General features: G+C 38.4%; 1 protein-coding gene across 1 annotated transcript in view; it reads right to left on the minus strand.

Moving 5' to 3' along the window:
• Window positions 1-13,236, minus strand: part of LDAH (lipid droplet associated hydrolase) — a 119,216-nt gene extending 105,980 nt beyond the window's left edge. The window contains exons 1-2 of the mRNA XM_061990842.1: window positions 13,116-13,236; window positions 1,972-2,130 (exon numbers count right to left, since the gene is read on the minus strand). Coding sequence (XP_061846826.1) covers window positions 1,972-2,130; window positions 13,116-13,149 — 193 coding nt within the window. The 5' untranslated portion in view covers window positions 13,150-13,236. The remainder of the gene's footprint in view (window positions 1-1,971; window positions 2,131-13,115) is intronic.
• Window positions 13,237-25,813: the final 12,577 nt, after the last annotated feature.

Raw genomic sequence — 25,813 nt, forward strand, 5'->3', positions numbered from 1 at the left:
TCACCCAAATGTCCAGATCTCTCCTATGCTATGTTTTTTTGTGTTGGCAGATAGAATTCCCTTCAAGGTGAAAAATGAGGCATACAGCAGTAGGAAAAAAACCATTTCATTTATGAGAAGCAAGACTGCATTATGTTCCAGTCAGCTCCCTGCCAGCCACAGCAAGGAGCTTGGATAACTTGATTCTCTATTGGATTTGGGAATCTAAAATGATGGTAGCATTATTTTCTCAGTGAGAGAACCTGCAGTTTGTTACCAATCTAATTCTGAAATAAGGGTAAAACCATAAATCAGCTGTTTCCCAAAACCTTGCAGACCATGACAGGAGCTCTCTGAATATTTTACCGATGCCTATTTCTGGGTACTTATCTAGTTAATATAAGACACTATTAAGGAGTCTTCACAGAACTGTTCTGCAGGAAATAAGCTTCATGTAGCCCTGTCACTCCTTTTTCTTGCATGAAAAATTTCCTCTGATGAACATAAACCCCATAAAATCTGTGTTACTGTGTATTTTGAGCAGAATAGCTTACATGCCTTGCAGAGGTACTTTGCATTGGCTGATAATATTTGACTTTTGTGCTCTTCCTCTACAAATCTTTATACTGATGTTAGCTTTACAGATTTACCCTAGTCACAGGCTAATCCAAACACAAGGGTATCACAACCTGAAGGCAGGTGAAAGCTCCAGAACCTGGAGGAAGAAGAAATAACTTAGATGTTCACTTAAGCCTTCCAGAAATGTCTTAACTGAAAGAAAGCAGCAATTGAAAATCATGAAATCAGGCTTGTAGCTCCAGAAAACAGGTTGATGATTTAGATCCATACAGATAATCTTTTAAGAAAGAACTACATTATGCAGTATCTGGCTTTAAAAGTTGTTCCACAAAACAGTAGCAAGGTGTAATTCTAGGAGGCTTATTTCTTCTTTTCAGTTAAGGAAACAATTTAAACTTCACTGTCACTGATTAAAAATTACGGTATTATACAACTTCAACAGGCAAGGGCATAAAATCATCTTGCTCAAAGAAACTAATATAAAATATCCCATGGGGCTTCCAAAATTTTGAAAAAAACCTAAGGTATAGAACCTTTGTTCTCTTTCACCACTAAGTAAGGGGCCAACCCACACATTGGCCCATAAAAAGCAGAGTACTCCAACAGAAATAGTAAATCAAAGATGTGGATAATCAGAAGAATCGTTATTTGGACCACTAATTCTTGGGGATTAGTGTATTAGTATCTAATACATTCAAATAAACTATGGGAAGCATTAGAAACACGCAAACTGTAAGGCAGTGAAAGGGTCACAATATCTGTGCTTGAGGAGATTCAAGCTCTACTTTTCCTAGTCGCAGAACTCCTACAGCTCACTGGCAGACTTGTATAAATTTAGGACTTCTCCATTTATTTTAACATACACTAAAAGACAGTTTAGAGCTTTCATTTCAAGATGACCAGATTTAAATATGAATCAGAACTATATGCTGCTCATTGAGTCAAGAGGCTTATCATAAAAAATTAATGTGCAAAAGTCCAACTTAAAAATTCTTTACTACTAAAAACCCATCAACTTTAAAAAAAATACATATGTGATCCAGAATTTTCCCTCAAATATTTTAACTTTCATCTTTCAGTTGGCACAGAGCTGACATTGCAGTACCACTTCAATGTGCAAGAAATAAACGGAACGAGACCAATGGAAAAATGACCACAAACTGCAATGCTGTCAGCAAACCACCACCACAAAGTAAAGACATACCCATTTCTCAGTTCTACCTTAAAGCATTGTCACAAATACAGACAACAGCAGTACTCAAATATAACAAAGACGTTTCCCAATTGCAATGATATTGATTTTTTGGACATACACATGATCGAAATTCTACCATTTCTCTAGTGAGGTTTTTGAAATGGAACAAACCCTTTCCAACCATCACACATCTAGACTTAAACAAACAATAACCTTACCAGGAATAATCATGAATAAGAGCCTTGGTAGATTTTTACTTTCATCTTTTGAGAGGTCTTTCCAGGGCCCACACTTTAAGACATGGGTAGCAGCTCCACAGCAGTAGATAAATTCTTCATGTAATGGGACTGGCTCCTCTAACATGGACCTCATGTTTGCTATTAGACAGAATAAGATACTGTTATAAACAGATCAGTAAATATTTACATAGTTGGCTGTTTGCTATGATACCTTCCCCTAGAATAATTGCAAAAAACCCCAAAAAGCTGCCATCTCCAGTAAACAGAGGCCCATTTCAGTATTTGCTGTTTGAATAGGTCATAGAAGTTGACACATGTTAGTAGTGTCTAAGAGACAGCACCTTTTGAGTTTTTCCTCATAGAAATAGACAGCAATGACTTTGACAATAGGATTGTTGTGGTTTAATCCCAGATCACCACTGAGCACCATAAAGCAGTTCACTCCTCCCCGCTCCCAGTGGTATGGGAAGGAGAATTGGGACAAAAAAGTAAACTGTGTGTTGAGATATAAACAGTTGATTAATGAAAATGAAATAAAATACAATAATAACAACAATAATAATAACAAAAACATTAAGTCACTACTTATGAATTAAAATATCAACATAAACTAAGACATACATCTGCCAAAATAACCATTTGCAACTACAGGTGCAGCTACCAAACAGTCTTGTTAGACTGTTAGAGTATGCCCTTGTTAGAGTATGATCACATGTGCATCACTGGAACAGAGACTAGTGCTTTGTAAGGTCATAAATCTTTTTGTATCCACTTCAGAGGCTATTAAAATTCTACAAAATATATCCAATCTTATAAGATGCTTCAGGCTTCTGAAACTACAGTCTTAAATAGACTTGAAAAAACATAGTGAAATTATTACAGGAATGATTATGCATTCTTTATCCAATACCTGATCATCTAGAATGGAAAAGGCTGTTCAATTTAACTGTTTCAAATTTAATTAAATTGTAATTCACACACAAGAAAATCTAATCTAATCTAAAATATGTGCCATTTCTGTCTCTACTGAGTACACCCTAAAAGTGGATTGAAATATGTTATAAAAATTGGGGTTGGACGAGACAACCTCTAAAGGTCCCTTCCAATCCTACCATTCTATGATTCTATGAAAAAGAAAAAAGTGTAATGAGATAGTAAGCAAAAAATACCAAGATTATAGGCGAGTAATTCTCAAAAGGAACTCTCAAGGACTTTGCATGCAGTCATCACAGTAAAATGTTTTGGTAAGTCTCACTGTCCATTGAAATTAATGCACAAAAGTGCAACCACCTTTGGTGTATTTTAAGAATATGACCTTTCCTGAGTGCAAAAGTCACTATTCTGTGTATAGCTTACACAGCAGGAATGCAACAGCACATGGAATTAGGACAAATAATTCAAACAAAATGAGAACATGATCAAATAAGATGCAACAACAAAAAAGATCTCACATTGCCATAAAATGGAATATTGTTGCCTACACCACAATCTTTAAAACAGACAAAGGATCTAATTTAGGATAACATCAGGCTTTTCAAATGTTTTTGCTTAGTGAAAAAGGATCATTTGTCTTTCAGTACAAGGATCTAAATTCTATTTCCTAGTGATTTTGTGAAGTTTTAGGCATGTAACTGAAGCCCAAGATCTACAAAGTTTGCAGGACTCTGAGGTGAGGGGCACTAACTTCACTAACAGCCATTGGAAAGTCTTCAGTGTTACATAACTGGAAAGACTATATCTGAATGAAACTCTAAGAAACAACACTCAACTACATTAAAAAAGTTCACTTGTAAAAACATTCCCTCCCTTCAATCTTAAGTTTTGAAAGGTGTAAGTTAAACAATAGGTAACGCAAAAGAGATACCTTATATTTTGAATTAACAAGTATGACCTTGAAATAATTTGTCCAATGCAAATAGAAAATAAAACTTTTTTCCTCACCTCTCTACTTCACCTCTTCCAAACTCCAACCATCCCCAGTTAATTTAATGCTAAGGGAGACATCTTTACTGACTTCATTACTCGCCATGTTAACATCTTTAATTTACAACAACTGGAACATAAGTATTTGGGGTGAATTTTGTCAAACTGTAATAAGTTATATTTTTTAATTAATTATTCTTGCTTCTATTTCTTCACTACCTGAAGCTGAAAGAGGTCAAGAGCAGCTGTGACAGAGAATCCCAGTTACATCAACAATCAAAGTAAACATTAAACTTGTCATCCATTTTCTGGGGAATTTACAATCCAAGAAGCAAAAGCAAGAAGTCCTTACCCAACAAAGTAAGTCTTACAGCAAATTTCTGGTAATTAATCAATAAAACCAGTTGTAAAGTTTCATTTTTTAATTGATTTTACTTAAAAACTCCAGATGGGAATCCCACTGAAAACATTGCATTCACAAGTAGCATTTGCAACATAAACTCATAAATTAAGCAACGACAAAAGGAAGGTCAACAACGTATTTTGGACTGGAGTGATAGGCTTTTAAAGTTCACACAAATTCTTGTATTAGCTTTGGTCCAGTTTTTAACTTTTGATTCGTAATAAGCACATTGTTGTAGCACCTGAAAACAAGACTGTACACTAAAGAAAAAAACATTTTCTGGAAAACTGCCCATCTGAAGCAGTAGTAGAAAACCTTTTGAGATTAATTCTTTGTAATATTTATTTATTTATTGTTGGGTTTTAAATTTGTAATTGTATGGTCTTTAGTGATAGAAGAAGACTGAGGAGAAAAACAGATAACTAAGACAACAGATATACTCCCAGGATACTACTCAGATCTATTTTAAGATTAAATCAGTAATACCCAAAAATACCTCTGGATCTCCTTCCTTCTTCATAAATGAAGCTCTGAAGAACAATATTTCCATATTAGGCATCTACCTTTGGCATGAATTGTCTGTGTTACCCCGAGAAATATCTTAAGATGGCCTTTCAATTTCCAAACACGTTTAATGGGCAGGGAAGAGGCTCCTACCATCTCAGTCAGTTGGCAAAGGATTTGTGCAGCTCTAAGCTGAAGAGACGATAGAATCACAAACTTGCCCAGTGGGAGTTTCATGAGTCATCACAAAGGAAAGTAGTAGAGCAAGAGAAAGAGATTCAACTATGTAGGAAATGAGGCATTACTACATCCCATGCAATACTTTCTTCCTTCTCTCTGATCTCTAACCATAAACTCTCTAAATATATGTGGAAACATGTTACAAGAAAGGCAGCTTCTGTCAACAGCACTTAATCTAGTAACAAAAACTCTGCCAGAATGGCTTTGACTTACAGGGCAAGGCTTATAGCACCTTAGATCAACCCACCTTTAATGTAGGTGTCTACTTGAAAGCAAATTCCTGTAGCAGGACACAAAGACCTAGGTAACAGCATATGAACTGATTATTGATTAACCATAGGACCAGACACTAGGTTTCTACCTCAGGATGAGACAAATCACATCCCTTAGTTTGCAAAGCCTATAATGAGAACTTCGACATACATTTGTACTTAGAATCCAACACACATATTTTGCTTACTACTGATCTGGACTCCAGCTACTATCATCGTTTCAGATAAGAATATTTGGAAGCAGAGTTATTCACAAGGAACAGATTATTTTTGCCATACGATTAAATTTCTTCATATTAATCTTTGGTTCAGCTGACTCCAAAGTAAAATACTGACAACAAAACTAAGTTTCCTTTGCACACACTGTGCTTTATGTAACTGTCCTGATGTCATATCGACTGCTCCATCCTACACTATTACTTGGACTTGACATTTTATTTGAAAGATAACCTGGGAATAACAGAATTTGTGATATGTATCCAAAATAGTGTTTAATGAAAGAATTGTCATAAATTCATTCTGGCACTGCATAATGTAACCAGAGTAAGTCAACTGAGATTTGGCCTATAAACTATCCAATCACAAGACAGGACAAACAGACTGGTGTACCGGATGTGAAGAATGATGTTTAAGAGATGCAATGGCAATCACAAGGGCAAAGATAAGTTTCATAAAACAGTGGTGGAATCAAATAAAAGAGGAAAGGACCACTAAAGCAGATTTGACATATGAGATTCTACAAAGCCGTAAGAAACACATCCCAGGACACCCATGGCCAGATTTACTATGAGACCACTCTCCATCCTTTTTGATATGTGGTGATGACTGGGGGAAGTGCTTGAAAACTGCAATGTGCCCTCGTGGCCAAGAAGGCCAATGGCATTCTGGGATGCATCAAGAGTGTTGCCAGCAGGTCAAAGGAGGTTCCTCTCCCCCTCTACTCTGCCCTGGTGAGGCCTCATCTGGAGTCCTGTGTCCAGTTCTGGGCTCCTCAGCTCAAGAGGGACAGGGAACTGCTGGAGAGAGTCCAGCACAGGGCCATCAAGATGATCAAGGGTATAGAACATCTTTCATACAAGGAAAGGCTGCGGGAACTGGGGCTGTTTAGTCTGGAGGAGATTGAGGGGAGATCTTATTAACATTTATAAATATCTAAAAGGTGAGTGTCAGGAGGTTGGGACATCCCTTTATTCTATAGTAGATAGTAACAGGACAAGGGGTAACAGGATGAAACAAAAAGTTCCACTTAAACATAAGGAAAAACTATTTCACTGTGAGAGTGAAGGAGCAGTGGAATAGGCTGCTCAGGGGGGGTTGTGGAGTCTCCTTCCTTGGAGGTCTTCAAGACCTACCTGGACATGTTCCTATGCAACCTGATCTAGGTGACCCTGCTTCTGCAGGGGGGTTGGACTAGATGATCTCTAAAGGTCCCTTCCAACCCCTACCATTCTATGATTCCATGATAATATATTATTGCCTTATTAAGACTTTTGGCACCTACTGCATCCTCCCTTCTGGGTTAAGGAAATGCAGACTGAATAAATTGACTTGCATAGCTTGAAAACAAACTGAGCAGCCTTTAAAGGTAATCCACTACTGGCAGTCAGCTGAATGGTAAAGAAGTCAAGTAATCTTGGGTCAATACTGGAGGCTATAAAGCTGAACATTTTCATCAGAAAGTTGTTACCTAGCAGCTTCTCATAGAAGCCCTCACGCTGTAAGCCCCCACTACCAATACATGGCCATGGAAATCTACTGCAGGTATTAAAAGTTGCAATGACAAATGGAGGACCTTTCAGTCTACATCAGAACAAGGTTCATGGACTCTAATATTTGAGCACTAGGTGAACATTAACTTTTCTGAGATCTTTGTTAAAAGAGCATCAGCACAAAAAATGAGTTCTCTGATTATCAAAGGAGAAAAACACCAGATATAAAACTTAGTAACTTGTTGCCAGAACTCCACTGAAATATCAGATCCTCTTGCCAAAGATAGTGCTGTAATTGATGCAGAAGGTAGTAGGCATGAATAACAGGTGGGATACAGCAAATATACTTTAAATATATGCTCCAAGATTAGCCTGCAATATTAGCAAAACTTCAGTCGAGCAATTAGAACTTGTATACGAGACAACATAAAAAGCTGGTGCTGAAGTATTATGTCTTCATATTAAATAAGTTTTCCAGAGAGAAACACAGAATCTTAAGGGTTGGAAGGAACCTCACAAAATCATCTAGTCCAACCCCCCTGCCAGAACAGGACCTCCGAGAGTAGGTCACACAGGAACTCATCCAGGTGGGTTTTGAATGTCCCCAGAGAAGGAGACTCCACAAACCATCTGGGCAGCCCGTTCCAGAGCTCCTTTACCCTCACAGTGAAGAGATTCTTCTTTGTATTTCTTTAGAACCTCTTATGTTCCAGCTTGTATCGTTACCCCTTGTCCTATCATTAAGAAGAGTCTGGCTCCATCCTCCTGACACCCACCCTTTACATACCTGTAAACATTAATGAGGTCACCCCTCAGTCTCCCTCAAGCTAAAGAGCTCCAGCTACCTCAGCCTTTCATCATAAAGGAGATGCTCCACTCCATCATCTTTGTGGCCCTGTGTTGAACTCTCTTCAGCAGCTCCCTGCCCTTCCTGAACTGAAGGGCCCAGAACTGGACAGAATATTCCAGATACGGTCTCATGAGGGCAAAGTGGAAGGAGAGGACTACGTCAGGTCTGTTCTGACCAGCAAATTTAACAGAAACAGCAGATTCATGTCAAGAGAACCTTATAAATGAACTTTATCAGTTGCCTGCAGGAAAACAAAGTAAAAATTCTTCATTAGAAAATTAAAGTGAAATAAATCACAGTTTGGAATGGATAGCATGAGAAAAATGTCACAAATATAGTGAAGTCTGCAGTGCCTGGAAATTGTTTAATTATTTGAACGTGGATTATATTGAAACAACAGTATTTTGGGTAAAACTGAAATATAACACCGTGATTACACACCGGGTTAAAATGTCGCTGAAGTTAGTGGGAATGTTATACTTCATGAACACACTTATGTTTGGCTACAGAGAAAAGAAACATTATTGGCCTTCAAGCTTTAGCAAGTATCACCACTCAAAAGAGAGCACATTGAAAGTTGAACAGGTATGTGTATTATGGAGAAGAGCTGACATGGCCTTTCACAGGGTATTGCTTCAATAGTAGGTAAAGAAATCACAGAATATACTGCCAAAAAGTGGAAGAACAAATAATCAAGGACATGGGCACAAAAAGATGGAAAGGGCACTGAGAGAAAGAAAATGTGCACATGCAAAAGGTTTTCTTGTGGTCTTGATAGTTTGTAGAAAGTGCTTGCTCACTAAACAAACATGATGCTTCTGTGCCATTTGAATCCTACTGTCTCTTAAGAAAGTGAGAACTTTGCACCTTTAAAAAAACCAAAAAGTTAAAGAACTATTTGGCTCAGCAACTCTATGTTCTATATTCTTATTTTTTCTCTTACAATAAATAAAAAAAAAAAGTAAAAGCCTCACTTTTCTGTTGGACAGACATTTAAATTGCACAGGTGATCTGGACAACATTCAACCAAACACAAACATGCAAGAATTTGAAGTAACAGTAACCTATACACGGATTTAGAACACAGCACTCAAAAGCTAAGCATTTGAAGAAACTTCCATCTTTCAGCAGCACTAAAAGCAGTAAAAAGCAGTTGATATTTCATCTTATGTTAAATAACTCATTTTCCAGTTCCTATCAGATTCACTACGCAATGGAGAGCACTATTCTTTCTTCTTGTTAAGTAAGGCAAAGTTCAAAGAGCATAGTGAACACCAGCAAAAAGCTCACAGCAAAGCAAAAAAACCCTATACACCAACCTGTGATTTGGCTTCCTCCATCCTTTGCTGTGCTGTTCAGCATGAATCTCCCTATAGAATTATCCCTTATTTCTATGCTGCTTCTCTATTTCCACATTAGTTGCTCTCCCTTAGCCTAGTACATATTCTAAATTAAAGTACTTTCTTTCTTCACATTTTATTAACTCAACTTGCATGTATTACATCTACTATTTCTATCTCCTTCTACTTAGCTGCCTAGCTAGAAACAGTTTTCTTACTTTCTAACAAGGACATACAAGAATTAGTCAAGATACTGTCTACTTAACAGTGGACTAACTTCATAGTCACAACAGCATTCTCCAGTAATCTCTCAACTTTGTGTTTACTTCTTATGCCTTATGCTTTACTGCAGCAACTGCATATTCTGACATTCATTTACTAACATAACAGCCTTGGAAGGCACTGTGAGAAGATAAAGGAAAACAAATAGACTTCATGCAGCTCTGTGCAAAGAACAAGGGAAATCAAACAGGAGAATCAATGAAAAAGACACATAAACAAAAAGACTACAAAGGATACCATACAGAATCTCTGAGACACTACAGAAATAGAGTTGTCTATACTATTAATATGAGGCCTGAGGTCCAAGTCCTTCCTAGCAAAAAGCAATGATGATATCGTTCATTCTACTGATCAGGTGGATGGGACAAAGTTGAACAGTCAGGCTACAGAAAGGAGTGCAGCAGCCACAAAGTTTCTCCTAGAAACAGCGCTGCTAAAAGGCTTGCACACACCAGTGCTCTTGACAGACAGATCTACAGTTCTAGAAACAAGAGGATCCACCATGCTGGAAACACCACTAGTTTGTTCTGCAAAATGAGAGCAGCCCTTTGAAGTATCACTATTTTGTCAAACACTGACAACATAGGACTACATACAAACACATATATAAACAAAGTCTGTGTTCACTCCAGGTGCAAACAATCCAGTTATCACCTATTACTCATTTTATTTCCAATTAGTGATAGAATTTCTTTTGAAAGGTAAAATTTGGAGGGTTGAATTTAAAAAAAAGGTCTGTATCAGTAAAGGGCTTTTTTTAAAAAAAAAACAGATATTTGAGTCAAGAATGTGTCTAAAAAGGACAGGAACAACATCTAAACAGATACAGGAGATCAGATGGAAAAAGGAGAGAACGGCATGGTTATTGGCAGCAGCAGGAGAAAGCAAGGATACTGAGGAAAACAAAATGAGGACACTGATGAAAGGAATCCTGCCATACTTGGGAGATGTAGCATCTCTGATTAGGAATGGTTCTGGCAGTCAGGGTCATCTAACATGCAAAAGGGAACCTAGCACAGATACCATAGATGCATTCGGTGGTTGTGCAATCCTAACTAGGTAAATAAACAGTTCTCTCATTCATTTCACTAGTTGACAACTAGGCTAATACTTTGGTGTGAAAACCTGAATTTGTTTCAAGCTTAAGACTTTGTAAAGTTCAGACCTTTTATCTTAAATATTTGTTTCCTATTATGCATAGTCTTTTATCAGAATGACTTACTTCCCTCCCAGTGTAATCTGTTTGCAAATCTTACCGGACATCTAAATAGTATCAAAGTTTAAGATGGAGTCAAATTTAGTCAAGTACTTCAGTGAAAATCCATATTATTACAAAATGGTTTCTCAAGAGCAGAAAAAACACAGTTAAACCACTATTAAGACACGCTCCATTCAAACAAGTAAAAACTACCTATCCTTCATATCCTGCATGTAAGTTGTCTGTACAAATGCATGCACACCACTACTAAAGCTTCAACATTGAAATTCTGCTCAATACTTACTAATTATAACCTAGACATTACTCAAAATGAGAACCACTGCTTTTTCCAGACAAAGTTCCCACATGATAGTAAATCATGACACAAAAAATGTCATTTAAAGGAAATCAATGCTATCAGTATTTAAAAAATCCCAGTAAGATTAGTGCCATTATGAGCTTTACAGTAAATCTTGTCAAATTTACTGGTAAGTTCTTTGGTTTGGCATTTATATTGGGAATTCTGTTTTATCATTACTCTCACACAACTGATTTTAGCTGTCTTTGTGAATCAAAAGAAGCAGCTAAATAGGTAATAAACTATCAGTGTCTCTTCTAATTTAAAAAGCAGGAAATACCAAACAGTATGCTCGAAACCAACACAAGTGCCTCCTGAATTATCATCTATGTGACCCACAAAACTACATGAGGCTGGATGTTGCAAACACTAGAGCTCCACATGGGCTAATGATCAGGGCAAGGATGAGTTGATGGAGGAGAAATCCACTGTGGAATTTTAAGTCTTCAGTACATCTGTTTCAGAAAGTTTGAGGGCTGCACCTTGTTGCAAGTTGAGTGGCTACTTACAGAATGAGACTAGGTAGGAGAGAATCATATATGATCGCTTCTTTCACAAGCATCTCCCTAACATACTGTCAAAGACTCTTGAAAAATCATTGACTTCAACTGCTTTAAAACAATCCTTGTAGTAATTCCATGACGGAAAATATTAAATTCTAGTGCTGCCACTTACCTAAATCTGTTAACATAGAACCACTACTCTCACTGACACTGTAAGCAACACAAGAAAACAGGGCACTGCAATAATCCTCATTAATAATTGATGGCTTGTAGTCTGAGACACACAGTATATAAATCCATATCTAGATTTTGCTAGATGGACTCTCAGACCTTAACTGGGTATCATACTCCCAATCCAGAGGGCAGGGAGTATATTCCATCTTAAAAAAAATAAGAGTCTGCATCATTTAAGTCTTCCGATGATAAAGTTTTACTATGACACTTAAGTTGCAAGAAAAAAAAAAACCTGTTTTCATCATTTTTGCAAATGCAGAAGACAAGTTAGCAGTAAGAAAGCTCTAAACAATTGCCATGCCTCAGCTGTGTCCCTTCATTATCTTAATTTCTTTAACCGTACATTTCCCTAGCAGCATTACACTGCATTCTGAACCTGCTGCTCACCACCTGACACAGGCAGCTCTTCTCTTTTGCAGCAGCTACCTTAAAGCCTGCATTTACAATGATGATGCTCTGGGATCAGTACTAAGAACAAACCTGACAGAGGGTTCCTGAAGGCGGGTGTGTACACCCGCTAGACTCTGCTTTTCCAAACCAACTAGTTCCTCTATTAAAAGACACTTCTTTCTACTTATAAATCTTATCTGATAATTTTCAAGAATTTATAATCTTATTTTCCTCATTTATAGGCCCTTTCAGGCCATGGACCTTTTCCTCCTGTTTCATATCTTGCACCAGTGCACCAGTCAGCTGCAAAAGCTGTTTCACAGGAACAAGTATTGACATACAGAAAAATACACTACAGGTAGCATGAAGGCAGTTACTTTTTGGAAAAGGAAACACTGCTGAGGTCTTGTTTCTTGAAGTCTCCTCCCAAACCAAGGGAAAACAAGTCAAGGGAGCATGTATGAAGCATTGCTCACTGCATAGGATGTGTTGCTCCATCCTTACCTTTCACCTAGAAAACACCAACGTTATTTGGTGGGACACGGTTCTATAAACCTGGCTCCTGCATAGCCATTACGTAAGGGCTGAGGGATACTTCCACGCTCGGCGAGGCTCCGCGTCAGCCCTGCCGCCGGGTTAGCGGCTGCCCGGCACACAGAAGCGGGAGATGCCTGGCCACGGGCTCAGCGAGGGCCTTGGCTTAAGGCTGCCCGCCTCACGATTCTGGGACCCCCCAACTGGGCAGAGGAAAGGAGGGAAGGAGTAATGGGAGGGGAGGATCCGCCCGGCAGACCGCGAGGGGCTTGCCCGGCCCCGCCGCCCCGGCCCACCGCCCGCCCTTGACCAGGGGCTGCTGTCCCCGCCCTAGACGGCGTACCAAGGCGGCAGGGAACCCGCCGCGCCCCTGAGGCACCTACCTTCCCCCTTCCCAGGTTCTCCAACACCAAGCATAGCAGATAAGGCGAGGGGAACGGCCGACACCAAGCGACGTCTGCCGAAACCGGGCGGAAGCAGCCGGCGAGGCCGCGCAGGGCGGCGGCGGGAGAGGGCGGGGGCGGCTGAGCCGCTGCTTCCGCCTGGGCCGTGCGGGGTGGGCTGAGGGCGTCGCGTTGCGCCCCGCCTCCGCCGCTCCGCTGCGGGAGGGGAGCAGCACATGGATGACGGTCCACGGCGTGGCCCTTGGGGCGATGGGGCGGCAGTTTCCTCTGGAGCAGTGGCGAGTAGCTGGTGGAGCCCTCCCAGGTCTAGGCGAGGCTATGAGCGAGAGCCCCAAGAGAAAGGCGGGAGCAAGAGCTAAGTTCTCCCGAGACTCTTGTCTTGGGGATTTTCTTCAGTGTCTGTCATTCACGGTTGCCCAGACCTCACAGTGTCTTTGGGAATTCTGGCAAGAACGGCAACAAAAAAAAGTGGTTTTTTTTAAAGAGCGTTTTTGAGGTGTTAAAAAAGGCAAAGAAAGAGGTAGCAGAAGCCCAGAACCATCCTTCAACACAATTGAAGTTGCATCTAAAATAAGGAAATTAGCTGGTCACCTAGAATTTAAGACTATGGTAAAGCAGGCCTCCAAAACAAAACAAAAGAAGAGTGGGGATCAACTTGCAAGAGACATAAAAAGTATGAGTCCTGCTTACCAGTATCCTGCCACAGAGTCTGTGTGTCTGCTAAGTAAGCTGTGAAAGGAGCTCAGGGAAGACAGGGCTGTAACCAAAAAACTAGGATGAAATTCTGCTTTATGGAGAAAAGTGATGGAGGGGCTTTTTCGAGTTGTGGTAGAAGGTGAAAAGAAAATGAATAATAGGAAATTGGCAAGATCAGATGGTGTTCAAGACTTACAGAGTGATTCAGGCATGAAAGGGTTGGACTCCTGGGCCTGTTGTGTAGCCAAATGCTAAAATGTCATTGCAGGGGTGCTGCCTGTACCTAAAACCTGAACAGATCCAAGAGCTCGATGTGCATGTTGATCAAATCAATGGGAAAAATAACAAAGACGAGAGAGAGTGGAGCAGCAATAAATAGGATGCACTGGAGAACCGTCAGCATAATTTTTTTATGAGGAGACATCATGCCTAGGAAATCTGTGTGAGTCTTTGGAGGAGCCGAGTGTCCACACTTGACCAAGGCAGGCAAGGCAGGTCAATGAACACGGATGTCCAAAAAGTGTTTGGGCAAGAGCTTTTGTCAAAGGTTCTTAAAAGACTCAATGGTCATGAGATAAAGATTACCAGTTTTCAGGTGGATGGATACCCAGTAAAATGATACAAAAGAAAAGGTAGGAATAAATGGATTGATGTAACAAGTAGGAAATTTGTGTGAAGATCAGTCCTGTTCAACAAAGTCATAAATAGTCTTGAAAAGGGGATGGATAGCAAAGTAGTACGATCTGTCATGCATGCTGAGTTAGATCAGGTTAATAAAAATAATAGGTTGCAGAAAGACCTTTGAATTCCTATTGAGAGCAGTAAAAGAATAGACACATATTGATGTGTGAGATAAAACTACTTTGATGGAGTAAAAGGCTTTTAACAAATTATTGAAGTTTGTGAGCGAAACCTTGGAGTCACAACAGATGCTCTGTGAAATATCAACACTTTGTGCTCCCACTGGTAAGATTTAGTATCAATTTAGAAAGATTTAGTATCCATTTGGAAATGGACGTCATGATTCTCTCTCTGTGTGATGATGATGTGCTCATAGCTTGGATGGAGTCTGCAGGACTAGCAGTTCCCAGCTCTTAGAAAGGGTACAGTAAAACTACAACATAAACAGAAAAGTGTGACAAAGATTTTCAAAAGTCTGAAATTCTTCCACAGAGAGCACTAAATAAAACAGAAGTCAGAAGATGAGCTAGTGGGAGAAGAATGTTGGGAAGTAATGACAAAGGCCTTTACAATGATTTGTGCAACTGAGTTGAATGGACAGTGATTTCTCATGGTAAGTTGTAGTGTAAAACTAGTGCAAAGCAAATTAAGCTAATAGGCAGAAGTTTCAAACCAAAAAGTATTTCAGTGTAGTCTTAAACTTCCTTGAAAATGTCACAGATTCCCAAAAGTTTACAAGGGTTTGCTAAACAATAAGGCACATTTATGGAAGGGAAAATCCATCAAGGGCTATTAAAGATGAAGAAGCTGTGTAAAGGCTCAGGAAGCCTCAAGAGCCATCAGTCTGTGGAGGTTTTACCTGGGAAATAGCCCAGTGTGCTCACCCTTTCCTTGGTACCTACTGTTGGATGCCATCAAAGACAAAATGGACTGTTGACCTGATCTGACAGTTTCCATGTTCAGATTTGCATACTTCTTAAATTCACGTCAAGTCCTGCAGGTAATTTCTTACTCAGAACTCAGTTTGTCTAATGTGCATTTAAAATAACAAAGAGCCATCTAGGTGCCTGAGGTACTGTTGATCAGAGTACACCATTTTATTAAATTATTTTTAAAACTTTCCAGCAGCAAGTAAGCACATGAGTTAATATTAAAGTAGTAACTATGTATATTATATTTGATATGAACTGGTGTTGGTAAGTTCTTGCAGTGAAGTCACAAAAATTACTTTATAGACAAGTGAGGCAGTTTGTCCCGGTTTGTTCTGAATAAGTGTTCTAAGGAATCAAAATTCCTAATCTCTGTCATGATTTTTACATGGGAATTTCTGTTCTTGAAGAAATCACTTCGATGTTTTGAATATCAAGGTTCTCCACTTAAAAATGTTAGTAAAACAAGCCTACATTGTAATGGTTAGAATCAAATTCCAAGGTTGCTGGCATTGCCTCCTTCCTGACAAGAGGATCAAGGATGGCTTTTGCTTGGCGATTGATGATCTGATTGCTACTTGTGATGAGGGCAGATGACAGAAAGTGAGAGGAGGGGGTTCAAATGGTCACTCCAGTATGGTCATGCCAATATTCTGTTTATGAGTGGGCATGGAGCAATTTAGCTGGGCTTATTTTCTTGAATTTATGTTAATAGTTGAGAATGTTGTTATTTTTTGGGCCTTACAGGAGAAGTGAATGCTGTGGTTTTATGTGTGTCTGGGATATGTTTTTTAGAGGGCAGGTTCTCAGTGACTTTTAATTTCTTGAGTGAGGCCGTAAAATTGCTGATTAGCAATAGTGGTTTCCCTTGGGGAAGGGACTGCACGAACAACTCTTTTACTTGGTATGAACTGCAAAGGGAGGAGTTAAAGCATCTCATGTAGGTTAACTTGAAAGACAGTTCTGTGATGCATGTGTATTACTCAAGATGTTGCTCCTATGCACCAATTTTTTAGTAATAATAATAAAACTAATAGTTCAGAATAAGCTAGTAATATCTACAAATAAGACAACAAGTCATCTTTGATAGTCACAAGTTGATAGAGGGAAAGATGATGCTATAACAGTAGCCTACAGTCAAGATAAAAGAATTCAGTGATTCTTTTAAAATATTAGTCTTCATGTTGCTAAGCATAGTATTTTTGGAGGCAGTTTACTAAAGGCAGAGTTACAACAGCAATAAACGGAACCTGTCATGGGACACTGATATAATTCTGTCGAAAGAAGTCTATGTGTCTGCAGTGTTGCTAATATTTTAAATTATCTGTTTAATCAATGGGAGAAAAAAGGATTTCTCTGCATCTTCATGTCCAGCTTCCATAACATTTTTTCATTTATATACAATCCGGTTTTCTTTTTTTTTTAATTATGTTTCCTATTCAGTGAACACACACTGCACTAGCTATGGAGACATTTGACTGCACTGTGAAGGCAAAGAATAGATTGCAACAGTCATATCCTGAATAGATTTTCACTAGAAGTGTTTATTCAGAATTAGATATCTCAAATCTCTCAATAACCAAAATCTTAAAATTAAGAATTTAAAAATATATGTAGTTCATATAAATATTGAGATTGCTCATGGATGTGGATTACACACTGAATAATTCAACATTTTGTGTGCATATTGTCTGAAGAGAGTTTTTCAGAAGTATGTAAAATTATTTGTGGTCTTCAAATTACATTGTTTTTATTTTTTTATTATTGAAATGTATTTATTTTAGAATTATGACTTAGAAGTGATATCCTAGGAACAGTAGAATTTCAAGTGCATAAAAATTCTTCTAAGGCCAAACCTAGCTTTGCAGGTAATTAATATAAAAAAGGGGAATTTTAATTAGGAAAAAGTTATCTCTGTGGAAAAAAGTGGATTTGACATAGTATTGATTGGCTCACTGTGACCTTATGTGTGTACACATTCAGGCCTCATGGTATGCATTTGAGTATGTTCATGTTGTAAATGGCAGCAATAATATTTTAGGATATGTTTCTGTGTTTGAAGACTAAAAAGCTAAATGCAAGCATTTGGAAATGGACATTAATTGGAGGTTTTATATATTGTGTATATAGCATTACTCTCGTTTGATTCTCTTTTTTTTTTTTTTAAGTATATAAACTCAGAGTACAGCAAACACAAGACTTGGAGCATGTGCATGGTCTCACATAAAGCAATGGTCCCACAGCTTGTGACAAAAAGAACGCTACACAATTATGCTTAATGCCTACATAGTGGTACCACTGGGTCCAAAAGCAGACTTGGGCCAAGTGCTACGAAGTGTAGATGTGACCAGACTCTGAACTCTTGTCTAGTTAAGAGTCTCTGATGCTGTTTTATTTAATTGCAGGGGCATGGCCTCTGACAAGGCCCAAATATGAATGTTTTATATAGCAGGTACCAGGAAGGCCTTTAGAAATATTGATGTTGAAACAAACATGCCTGGAATATTTTTGCTGGCAACAAACCAGAGGCACAACAGCATTCAAACAGGTTTGAGAAGTTAGTTGGTACTATCTCCAAGCACTATAAATAAATAAACAAACAAACAAACAAATAAATAAATAAATCTGCAGGAGATAGGTTCTTCTGGCCAGGGCCAGGGATACCATCTGCTGTGTACTTGTTTAGTAATGTAAATAACACAATAATTGCTATGACCTATATATTTAAGACTGTTTTCATAGTTCAGTTTAAAATACTTAATCCAATGAACGTACAATTAATGTTCAATCAAAATATAAAATGCTCTCTACATGTCAACAGTTACATGATATCAAATCCTATGGAGGAACATTTGGTAGTATCTGTGTTAATCTTGCCCCAAAGATGAGTGGTAATTATTTTTCAGGTAACAGTGACAGAAGAAAAACACATATATGTGGAAAGTAACAGACAAGTAGTTGCAACTGCATAAATACATGAAAAAAACGTTGCTGGTAATTCTTCCTGAAGAGACATTTTGTTCTTAATAGTACCCACTACTGTAAAATGTATTTGTAGTTAGCTGTTAATGCAGCTGTGTGTGCTGGAACAACTCAGGCAGCAACTGCCTCATATTTAATAGCTGCAAACTGTAATATGAAATAAAACGTTGAATTTCATGAATGTAAATTCCATTTATAAGTACATTTGAGAACTAGTCAAATAATTTGTTGCTTTTTTTCCCTTGTCTTCCCCTGTTGTTGTCTAATACTGACCATCATAACTGTAAGTTTTAAGTCACACCAGGGTTTGGCCAAGAGTCTCCATCAGAGATTTAATAATGTTTCAGAGGGTGCAGGTTTCAGCTCTGGTATAGAATTCAGTCTCTTGCGAAAAGTCATCTCTAGTCCTAACTGTTGCCTAAGTTCCATGAATCACTTTCATAATTAAGCCTTGCAGAATAGTGAATTTTATTCTGAACTATTATTTATGATTACCTGTAAGTGCTCACTCACTAAGCAATCTTAGACCCATGTGCTGAGTTAGAATCAGACAGTGAAATCTAAACCACTAGAAAGTGGTAAACTTTCCAAACACCTTTTTACCCTTTTTCATTCTTGTTATCAATGTGACCAGCTACTTTTCCCTTGAGGTCAATACACAACAAAGACCTGCTGTAGTAATTTTTTGTTGTTTAGTCTCCCAGCAGATAGAAAATTAACATTCTTTCTGCTTCAGCTATTGTTCTCTTTTACAACAGCTTTTGAACAAGTTTAGCTTCACTAAAAACCTATGTATGTTGCTATATCTGTGATAATAATGCAATGTTCATCTTATTCTAAAACGATTCCAGTGATGAAGTACAATCTAACGCTTGGGTTAGGCTGTTAACGTAGCTACTGAGCTCTCAGCTTTTTTGCTGTTGTGACAGTGACACTGTTGAGTCTATACGTAGGAATTGAAGATGGGATTTGGCTGCCAAAACCTAGGCATTTAGTGCTAGTTGAGATGTTCTTATGCATCTCAGACGTCTGCAAGGGACTGGCACAGTTCAGACAGGACCTATCAGGCACTTTCTGGTCTGGCAGTTCGTGTCCGAACATCTCAGGACACAGCAATGTACACCAGGATGTCTTGGCTTACACTTTCATATATGTTCATACGACTGAATCCTATCCTGGCAGTCAGCCAGCATTGAATGAATTCCAGTGAGCAGCACCACATTATAAATTGAATGTAAAAAGCCTCTAGAATTAACAACGTATCTAAATCATCTAGTAAATTCACCAAGTTAGTATGGCTAAAAGAGAGTAGAAGATACATAAATGTATCCCTCCTCTGTCCACTGACACCTGTATGTGCAGAATGTGATTGCATATGCCTTGCCTTGGGATTTTGGGGAAGAATATAAAAGTGGCTTTAATAAAATTATTTAAGCTATTGGCCAGAAATAAAAGAAGACTGTATATTTAAGAAAACCATTTCATTCACAGACATGGTATCACGAGATGGGTGAGATCTTGACGTTTGCCTGTCATGGTCCCTCCCAAGGACTTTCACTGAAAGCAGTTTTTCAAAGTGGCTGCTTTATGAGCCACAACGTCAGAAGGATGGAAAATAGGTAATTCATTAAAGTGACAGATGTAACAGATTTGAGATTGCCAGTGATAAATATACTTACTGCAATAGTGCTAATTTGTGATAAAAATGGCAGCAATTGTTATCCTGGGGATTCTTCACCGTGGAGCAAAAAAGCTCAGTTTTACCAAGAAAGAATCCCTTTCATGGTGGAGGAGGAGGAATACAGCTCACTGACTGTCTCATCTGATTCTTCAGTCTCTTTCTCCTTGCTGCATCTTTCTAAGTTGAGTTGAGAAGAAGCAGAGTGAAAACACTCAAAAGGCTAAATGCTAAAAGAGCTACTCTAAAGAGCAAAAGGCTAAAAGCACTAAAAACTCAAAGCCAAAAAGATCTAAATCTCCCCAAGAACTTTTATACCCCAAACTTCTCAGCCCTCTCACTGGGATGACTTTTAACATGATTTGGGTGGAGGGTTGAGGAACATAATCATATATATTTAACATGTACCTCTTCTAGCTCAATACCATACTTAGGAGTGTTAACTTTAATATTACTGTTACGGTTAATTAGGCAAAGGCCTCACTCTGGGCACCGTGGCCTTGCTGAAATTGTTCAAAAGCTGTTCGTCTATTTGATCTGATGATTTACAACTGAAACAGGACCATCTTGTTTCTGCAAGGTTTCCTTCCTTGTCTACTTCTCAAGTTGATCTCTCAGGCCTCCACCTCCCAGCTCTGCACAAGAGATAAGTGGGCACTGGCACTTTTAACCCTTTGTATACAATTTCTAAGTTTGCTAGATTATGCTTTAGACAAGAAGCGGTTTATAACATTTGATGTTTTTCTAGAGGTTCTTAATAGCCTACAAAAGTGACACTGCTATGCTGAGTTTGAAAGCATTAACTAGCCTCAGCACAAATGTAGGTTAAAGCCTGATGTGGAGCTAGGGGCATTGTGCTGAAATTTCTCTACTAATTCCTGGGCAGGAACCCTGTAATCCTCTGGGAAGATGTTTTGACAGTCCGTTTTATTGCTGAAAGCTGTGATGAAAGGAATTTCCTGCCTTAGATTTCAGAAGTCTATTGGAATCTTTTGCCTTACTGGGTAGACTGATTCTTCAGCAGGCAGGAAGGAGGTGGCTATGGTAGGGCAAGGCTTGTTCTGTGAAACTTGGCCTCGCTGTGGCTTCCAAGAAAAAGTCTGGAAATTGGTCTCTTCTTTCTTCAGGCTCAGAAGTCAGCAGCTTGAGATCCTGTAGCCTCACTCTGCATTTTTCAACCTTCTCTTGTATTTCTCTTGCACTGTCTGTAGAATTTAAATAGAATTAGTGTGTTCAAGAATTCGCTATCAGCTTTTTTCTAGGTCATATTTCTGAAGACCTCACAAGCATCACACTGCTATTTGCCAAAAAATTTACACAAAATAAAGTGAAACTTCAGTATACGTCTGGAAGAAGTCGAAAGGAGTGCAATGTGTAAATAATCAGACTTTCAGCTTCTGCCCTTTACTAAAGGTATTTCCTTTGTTGCAACCAGTTCTTTATTATTTGAATATATAATTTCATCCATTTGATCACCAAATTACACACCTCCCCCAACCTCTTCCTTTCTCAAATAAAACAGAAAAAAAAGTACATTTTCCTAAAACATACTGGGTTTAATATTACAATTTTTTCATAAGGTTTCATATTAATTAAGCTGGTGATATCTCTTGTTTATTTTATATCTTATGTTGCTGAAAAATGGGAAAGAAAATTAGAAGTTGTAAAAATTAACATTTTTTTGACTACTGAAATTAAAACTTAACATTGAGGATTTTTTTTCTCCTTGATCATTAGCAGACAACTAACTTTCACGACTTCAACTGACTGAATCTAGCTGCAGATTTATTTTAAGCACATAACCCTGTTACTGATGAATCTTTTATATGTTTATCTTTACAATATTCCTGTGAATGTAGGAATTGTTGTTGTCTCTTCTTAGAAAGCAAGCACATTGGCTGTGTTAGTTGTTGAAGCAACCTAAAAATCTAACCTGACTAGAAAGCCCAGATTTTTATATACCTCTAGCTTCTTGCATGAGTTTTCAAACACGTATTTGAATTACTTATGAAAACCAAAATTCTGTAATATTCCCGAGAATAGAACAAAGTCTCTGAATTCACATATCATGAGTTAGTGAATTCTTCCATCCAAACCAGTGAAAGAATTCTTTTACTTTAGCACTGAAGGCAATTTCTCAGAATGAAGTTTTCCCTCATCTAAGGGACATACTATTGTGGATCTGAGAAGGAAAGCCTCTCTTCCCAACCTACTGTGTTCTCTGGGTACTCAAGCCAAGTCTTGCTTACCTACAACTGATCTCTCATTTCATTTGCTATCTGTACTTGTCTGGCAGATGATGAGTCCTAGAAAATCAGCCAGCTGCAATTTCTCATTTGCTCAGTTAACCCCTGTGCTGCCAGGTATCAGATAGACAGGGGTATAATTTATGTAGGATTTTGTTATAGCTTGCACATAGTGACTATTAGCAAGTTCTGAATCAGCACCTCAATCCTCTGATTGCTTATGCTGAAGTCTTTGGATGCTCAGAACAGAAATTAGCAAAATAAGTGGTTTCAGATGGTTTGAGTGAGTCTTTTGTTTCAGTGGTTGCCTTTTCTTTCACTTCTCTTTAGAAATAATTAATTAAGCTTTAATATTCTGAATACATTTTTTAAAGTGTAGTCTATGTTTATCTTATTTGTCTAACAGTGTTTGTATGAAGTGGCCACCACCTGCATTTAATTTGTCTTGTGACATATCTTTCCTGCCTTGATCTAAAATTCTTCAGAACACAGAATAATTTACTATTTTCTGCTTGGACTTTCCTGGCTAGCTCCAGTTTGATTGTTGCGGGCCTCTTAGAGCCTAAACAGATAGCGTACATTCAGCACACGGGTATTTAGCTAATTACTAATGTTCCTAAAGCACTTTGAAGAGGAAAAGTGCAGTACATGTGTTAATTATTATTAAGAACCTAGCTTTGAACATTGTGTTCTGATATGAGGAATGTTTAGTGAGTCCTCACCAAATCGTAGTATTATAAATGTATTTCATTAAGAGATCGTTAAGACATTAAAAGGCATCATTATTAATCTATACATGATCTAAGCTTGGCAAACCCCTGTAATCCAGGCTCATTATATTAGCATGAGTGCCTTTCCAGCCAAAAAAGTGCTGAGATTTCGCATGGTAGCGTTTCCATTTATCAACAATATTACAGATGAAGTAAAAACTCTGATTTTTGGAAAATATCCCTTTCTAGTCCCATTACTTTTTCCTGAGCTTGATGTAGTGCAGTTGTTGTTTCTGGCATTAATGCCTTTTAGGTTAAGCATTGAACACATTATTTGAATTGAGTAGTCTTATACATGAAGTGCAAAAGATTTTCAGCAGGCTCTATCCAGGGATTTCTTGGATGGGCATCAGTGGATTTTGTGTGAGAAAAAAATTCTTTTCTGGTAAATAAGTACTTTATCACAGAATCAGAGAATCTTAAGGGTTGGAAGAGACCTCAAAAAATCATCTAGTCCAACCCCCCTGCCAGAGCAGGGCCACCTAGAGTAGGTCACACAGGAACTCATCCAGGTAGGTTTTGAATGTCCCCAGAGAAGGAGACTTCACAACCCATCTGGGCAGCCTGTTCCAGAGCTCCATCACCTTCATAGTGAAGAATTTTTTCCTTATATTTCTTTGAAACCTCTTATGTTCCAGCTTACACCCATTGGCCCTTGTCCTATCATTGGATATCATTGAGAAGAGCCTGGCTCCATCCTTCTGACACCTACCTTTTAAGTATTTGTAAACATTAATGAGATCACTCCTCAGTCTCCTCCAAGCTGAATCACCCCAGCTTCATCATCTCGGTGGCCCTGCGCTGAACTCTCTCCAGCAGCAAACTGTCCTTGAACTTAGGGGCCCAGAACTGAACAAAACATTCCAGATGCAGTCCCATGAGGGCAGACTGGAGGGGGAGGAGAACCTCTCTCGACCTACTGCCCACAGCCCCTCTAATCCACCCCAGGATGCCGTTGACCTTCTTGGCCACAAGGCCCGCATTGCTGGGTCATGGTAATCCTGCTGTCCACCAGCACCCCCAGGTCCCTTTCCCCTACACTACTCTCTAAGAGTTCATTCCCCAACCTGTGCTGGTACATGGGGTTATTCTTTCCCAGATTCAAGACTTTACACTTGCCCTTTTTGAATTTCATTACATTTCTCCTCACAGTACTGTGTTCTAGAGAAACTATTAATTTTTCTAAATTACTAATTGTGATGTGAAGCACAGTAAATAGACTGTTGAAAGTCATGTTTAAAATATACACAATGAAAAAAAGATTAAGTAATGAACTTCCAAAATAAAAAATCCTCAAAGAAATCTCCTAAGAAAAATCCCCCCAATCCAGCAGGATGCCTTTTCAGTTTTTGTGATAGCTTCTATCAGTCATTTAGAAATGCACAGTTGTTTCCTAATTAGAGCTTTTCTGCTTTAAAAATGGAAAGTGTGGCCAACCACTGACATGTAAAGAAGAATCCAAATTTTCTTTTTATTGCGATTAATTACTCCAAAACACAATAAGTAAAATGATTTTTTTTTTTTAAACAGCAAAAACAATTTTGCAACATAAATTTGATGCTTAAAAATGTGACCATGCATTTTCTGGGAGAATTTGCTGTACTATAAGAATGTATTAACAAATTTTTTAAAATACATTAAATCAGTCTAAGAGAAATTATGCCAATTTAGTGTAATGACTGAGGTGCACAAAACCCCTTTTGCATTTTGCACCATATCATAATGGTACTGTGTGAGCATCATGTCAGTACTCTTGGTTATAAATTCTGAAGTATTTCAACAAAATCATCTACTCCTGCCAGTGTGTTTACTGTAAAGTTTCTTGATTTCAGAAGAATGCAGGTTTTTTTGCAGTCCCATGCTTGCACACTCTCACATATTATGTGATTTGATGTCATCAGCTAATATACTGAAGGACCAAGATGCATAGATACGCAGCACTGGATTTGGCAAAGCTGCTGCTTATCTAGTTCTATGTATCCAGTAAAAATCTAGAGATTTTACCTTTAAGCTTGTTTTAGTGTAGTTCTGTTTTATATGCTGGCTTGGAAAATACAGTATTTTCAGTTGTGGAAATTTGTGCTTAATATTAGACGTCAAAACTCCTGTTGAGATTTAGATTCATATTCAGATGTAGGCATCGAGTATAGGTATTTATATATGACTTAAGTAAGTAAACGCATTATTATGGGCTTGATTTAATTGTCTGCGTTTAAGTGTCAGCTGCCACTTGAGATGCCCATGGGCATTTGAGCCAGCTGCTTCTCAATGGCAAATGTGATGCAAGATCTGTGGGAGCTCCTTGGCCTTCTGGAGAGGTGTCTGGAACCAGGTAGAATACCCTGGGCATCATAAATGGAGCCTGTACATTAGCAGTTGACCTAGATATCTGTTTTAAAGTGAGACTATTACAGGCTGCAGTGACTGTATTGAGCAGATCCTATAACAAGATCTTAGATATCTAGCTCACTCATAGATACTTTATATGATAGATATCTAAGTTCAAATACCTGAATCTGAATCCCTTTGCTTGAGCTCCATTCAGTTTCCTGTAGATGTATACATAGCTATTTGAGATGCTTTACAGTATCTGAGACATCTGCCTTAAGCTATCATAGAATCATAGAATGGTAGGGGTTGAAAGGGACCTTTAGAGATCATCTAGTCCAAACCCCCTGCAGAAGCAGGTCAATCT

This window comes from Colius striatus, chromosome 2 (assembly GCF_028858725.1).
Source record: "Colius striatus isolate bColStr4 chromosome 2, bColStr4.1.hap1, whole genome shotgun sequence".
Taxonomy (NCBI): domain Eukaryota; kingdom Metazoa; phylum Chordata; class Aves; order Coliiformes; family Coliidae; genus Colius; species Colius striatus.